The following is a 5,000-nucleotide window of genomic DNA, read 5'->3' on the forward strand; positions in this document are numbered from 1 at the left end:
AACTAATTAATTAATTAACAAAATAGAAAAAAATATATACATATTATTAGATAAGTCCACATAATGAAATAAGAACTACATGTTTGTAGACATCCTCAAGTATGACTGAATACAATCATTTCAACAAAGATGAGATATTTAGTAAATAACATGACAACTGAAGTCAGTCCGTGCTAATATTCTATTTTTTCTTCCAAAATATTAACCAAAATAATTACTATTTTTACTCATCTCTACAGCTTATTGACTGCTCTTCGGGGAATTTGGGAATAGTCACAGTGCTCGTGTCTGATATATTTTCTGTATTAGGAATATTCCCAATATCCTTAGCAGTCATGAATTTGTCTAATCAAAAATACCGTATATAAACACATACTTGTAAAAAGAAAGAAAGAAAAAAAACATTAATGTATGCATTAACACTAATATGCCTAACGATATATATATATATATATATATATATATATATATATATATATATATATATATATATATATATATATATATATTTATATACATATTACATATATATATATATACATATATATATATATATATATATATATATATATATATATATATATATGTGGGGGGTATGGGTTTGGGGGGTGTTTGTGTGTGTGTGTGTGTTGTGTGTATGTGTGTATATGTGTATGTGTGTATGTGTGTGTGTGTGTGTTTATGTGTGTGGGTGGCTGTTTGTGTGTGTGTGTGTGTGGATATATAAGAGTGTATGTATATGTGTATGTGTGTGTTTGTGCATATGTATAAACGCATATATGTATATTTATAATAAAATATATGTATATATGTGTGTGTGAGTGTGTGTGTGTGTGTGTGTGTGTGTGCGTGTGCGTGTGTGTGTGTGAGTGTGAGCGTGTGTGTGTGTGTGTGTCAATGCACATATGTGTGTGCATGATTGTGTGTGCCTCTGTAACTTCGGGTGTGTGTGAGACAAGTTCAGCCTAAAACAGGTGCAGCCTGATCACTAACTTAGCACACCTGTAAAGGATTAACCAGGGTCAGTAGGCCATTGAGAAACTCCCTTCCTAGCTCCAGTGAGGACTTCATTCACCCCAGAATACATTGCATTCGTGAGAAATTAGGATCCAAGGGTTGAGCACATGTATACCATGTTGACTAACGATATATAGATAGATAGATAGATAGATCGATCGATCGATAGATAGATAGACAGACAGATAGATAGACGGATACAGATGCAGATGTGTGTAGCAGTCTATAGAGAGACAAATGGAAACTATCAATATCTATCAGTTTCATTAAATAATCAATTAACCTGTAATGTACTTAACACTTTCCTGATTTTCGTTACTGTCTTATGTGATTCATAGAATGTAATGAAATACCAAAATACTTTTTTATAGATGGCATTGTCCTTTATTAAATAAAGAAACATCTCTATACCGCGCTTCGCTTAGCTTTACCGCATGTGCTACTTGTGATATCAAAGTCGATACCTATTACGCTATTAGGTAATATTAATAACGCATTTCAAGGGCTCGAAAATTATCCCCTAAGGCTGTAATAGAAAGGCCTGCGGCAGAGGCAACACACAAACGCACGCACACACCATATATATAAGGGGAAGTGTCAACCACTAACCATCATACGCTCACCAACCATGTCTCTCAAGGTACGAAGTCTCCTTTGTGACGAAAAGTTTTCAAATTTATGAAGAAATTTACGAAGTGTAGAATTTACAGCTGTGAACGTCAAAGTGGAATAGGGGATACTATGTGGTTAAGAGCAGAGTTCTTTAAATTATGTAAATTTCCTGTTGATATAGCATTCATGCATGTACGAAAGTGAAAGCAGTTATTTTATGTTTCTGTTTGCCTCTTTCCGCTCGTTTCCTCTGATAAGCTTAGTAAAATATTTCATCTCTTCCTCTTCCTTTTTTCTCTTTTTTCAGCATATATCTGTTTATAAGTAAATGTGCATGCTTTTGCGTTGGTCCACAAGTACGTGTCTAAGTGAGAGTATATATAATAACAACCATTTTTCCTTTTGTTCCTGCACCTGGTAACACATCGCCCTATTATGCACAAGTCTTATTTATTTTCCTGCTTTTTTCCTCATGTCAAATAACATGCAACTTTGTCTGCAGGTCGTCGTCCTCGCCTGCGTGGCTGTCGTTGCTCTGTGCGACAAGGCCCCAGTCTACGCCCCTCCTCCTCCCGCCTACGCCCCTGCACCTTACCACGCCCCCGAACCTGCCTACCACGCCCCTGCACACTACGAGCCCGAATACCCTGATGTAAGTATCTATAAATCAGAATACTTTGTTATCAGGCCTACCACTATTAAATTTCACCAATAGCTTTTCAGTTCAAATGTAGAGTGCCATAAATGCATTCTAAGAAACTTTTCTCATTCCTCTTCTCTTTGTTTAGGTCCCACCCAAGTACAACTACAACTACGGCGTCGCCGACGGCTACTCCGGCGCCAACTTCGGCCACACTGAGTCCCGCGACGGCTACAAGACCGAGGGCAGCTACACCGTCGACCTCCCCGACGGCCGCAAGCAGATCGTCAAGTACGTAGACAACGGCGACGGTCTGATTGCTGAAGTCACCTACGAGGGCGAGGCTCAGTACCCCGAGCACACGCCCGCCTACAAGCCCGCTCCCCCCGCCTACGGCCCCCCTCCCCCCACTTATGCTTAAACATGCCTTATCAAGCCTAGCAGAGAGAATTATATAAGGGAATATATGTCAGGAACATATACTCATCTAATTGTATTTATTTTCTCATATGAAATAAATCTTTTTTATATAATTTAAAATTTTTTACTAAGCACCAAAAACAAATAATATATATATATATATATATATATATATATATATATATATATATATATATATATTATATATATTATTATTTATATATATATACTTCATCATATGTACTATTCATGTTTATCGAATATGTCCTGATTAATCTGTCGGCATTGTGTATGCAAATCCACTAATATGTACATAAGTGTGTATATATATATGTGTATGTGTGTGTATATATATACATACATACATATATATGTGTGTGTGTGTGTGTGTATGTGTATGTATATCATCATCATCATCAAGGGGCTAACGCCGACGGGGGCGTATGGCCACATCCATCCTTCGCTTCCAACTACGAGAGTCCCTCGAGGCGGGTCTCCAGGCAGGCCCTCGGCCTATCTCTAATTCCTCGCGACATGTGTTGAAAAGTGTTGGTGCAAGCCTTGCCTCACCCCTGACTTAACAGGGAAGAAGTTTGACAGACCCCCACCACACTTTACAGCACTTTCAGTACCGGTATAAAGGCTTTCTATTAAGCCAATAATCTGCGTCGGAATTCCCGAGTCTCAGGATCTCCCATAGCGATTCCCGATGCATCGAGTCAAACGCCTTCTTGAGGTCGATGTAGGCTGCAAGAAATCCACGACCAAACTCACGACGGCGTTCCACAATTACTCGATGCGCTAGTACTCGGTCTATTGTGGACTTGCCAGGAGTGAATCTAGACTACTCCGGTCTCTGATGCCTCAGTAGGTGGTCACGGATCCGTTTCAGAAGAATGTGGGCAAAAACTTTGCCTGGTATGCTGAGCATTGTAATGCCACGGTAGTTGCTACAGCCCCAATGATCCCCTTTCCCCTTCCAAAGAGGGATGACCACGCACCTCAGCAGGTCAGGGGGATGGTACCAGACTGCCAGATGGAGGTCAAGACTGTATGCAAGCCCTGAGCCATAGGTCCACCCCCAGCCATTAGAAGTTCAGCAGGGATATCACATATGCCTGCAGCTTTCCCACTCTTCAGCTTGGAAATCACCATCCTAACCTCCGTTAGGTAGGTTCCCCGCTGATGGGTGGGTCTGGCAGAGCTAACTGTTGGAGGGTCTACCTGGTACAACTGCTCAAAATACTCAACCCGACGTTCACGAACCCCAACGTGATGATCCGTCCCTCCACTGACCGGACTGCAGTCTTCTGCGAGGAGGGCTTAGTCATTTACCAAGAAATGGTCTTCAACCTCCTCAGCAAGATTCCTGGCGAACTGTTCCTTGCCCCTTCTCAGCAGTGTCCGAGCCCTACGCACCAAGGAGCGACGCAAGACCTGATTGCCATTCAGCCGAGCCATGCGACACGCTTCAGTGGCCTCCAACGTCTCCAGGGATATGGATTTCTGCCTTGCCCTCGGGCGTATGACGATGGATTCCTGGGCTGCTTCGAGTGTTTCGCGCCTGAGCAACAGAGCAACCGGGTCCGTCAGGTTGTCAAGTTCTGTGAATCGGTTAGAAACTGCCATGGTGAACCCACGAGCACACTCCTCCTCCCAAGTGAAACACCTTTGGGTTAGAAGTGAGCCCGTAGGGTAGCCATAACCAGCCTATGGTCAGTGCCACAGAACTCGATACTCCAGTAAACAATGCAGTTCTGGAGGATCCTCCATCGCGAGCTACCAAGAATGTGGTCGATCTCCATGGACACTGTACCCTTATCGCTATACAATGTCCAGCGATATGGGTTGGAGCGCTGTTACCAGGAGCCAGAGATCCTCATTCCCTGGAACCTAGCATAGTTCCGGAGAAGGAGGCTGTTCTCGCTGCTGGGATCAGCTCCCGAGCCATGGGGGCCGATTGCCGGGGGCAATTGTCTGCCACAGATGCGAGTTTGGCGTAGAACGCCTCTTTCACATCGAGTTTACAAACATCAATAGGAGTGTATACAGCAATAAGAGACATGAAGCCAAAGGCATGCTTCAGTCTCAATGCCAGAATACGCATATGTATATATATATATATATATATATATATATATATATATATATATATATATATATATATATATATATATATATATATATATATATATATATATATATATATAAGCACCTACACATACATGTGAATATATATGTGTTTGTGTATATGTATATATATATATATAATATATATATATATATATATATATATATATATATATATATA

General features: G+C 40.9%; 2 protein-coding genes across 2 annotated transcripts in view; both read left to right on the top strand.

Annotated features, from left to right (window-relative positions):
* LOC119599140 (larval cuticle protein A2B-like) overlaps positions 1–368 on the top strand; it is a 2,072-nt gene extending 1,704 nt beyond the window's left edge. The window contains exons 4-5 of the mRNA XM_037948893.1: positions 90–99; positions 240–368. Of these exons, the coding sequence (XP_037804821.1) occupies positions 90–99; positions 240–368 (139 nt within the window). The remainder of the gene's footprint in view (positions 1–89; positions 100–239) is intronic.
* Positions 369–1,639: 1,271 nt separating this feature from the next.
* LOC119599406 (cuticle protein 7-like) lies at positions 1,640–2,792 on the top strand. The gene is made up of 3 exons (XM_037949175.1): positions 1,640–1,657; positions 2,132–2,281; positions 2,418–2,792. Exons 1-3 carry the CDS (start codon positions 1,646–1,648, stop codon positions 2,688–2,690), a joined length of 435 nt encoding a protein of 144 aa, XP_037805103.1. The 5' UTR covers positions 1,640–1,645; the 3' UTR covers positions 2,691–2,792.
* The last annotated feature ends 2,208 nt before the right edge of the window (positions 2,793–5,000 follow it).

The sequence above is a fragment of the Penaeus monodon genome, chromosome 42, assembly GCF_015228065.2.
Source record: "Penaeus monodon isolate SGIC_2016 chromosome 42, NSTDA_Pmon_1, whole genome shotgun sequence".
Classification (NCBI taxonomy): domain Eukaryota; kingdom Metazoa; phylum Arthropoda; class Malacostraca; order Decapoda; family Penaeidae; genus Penaeus; species Penaeus monodon.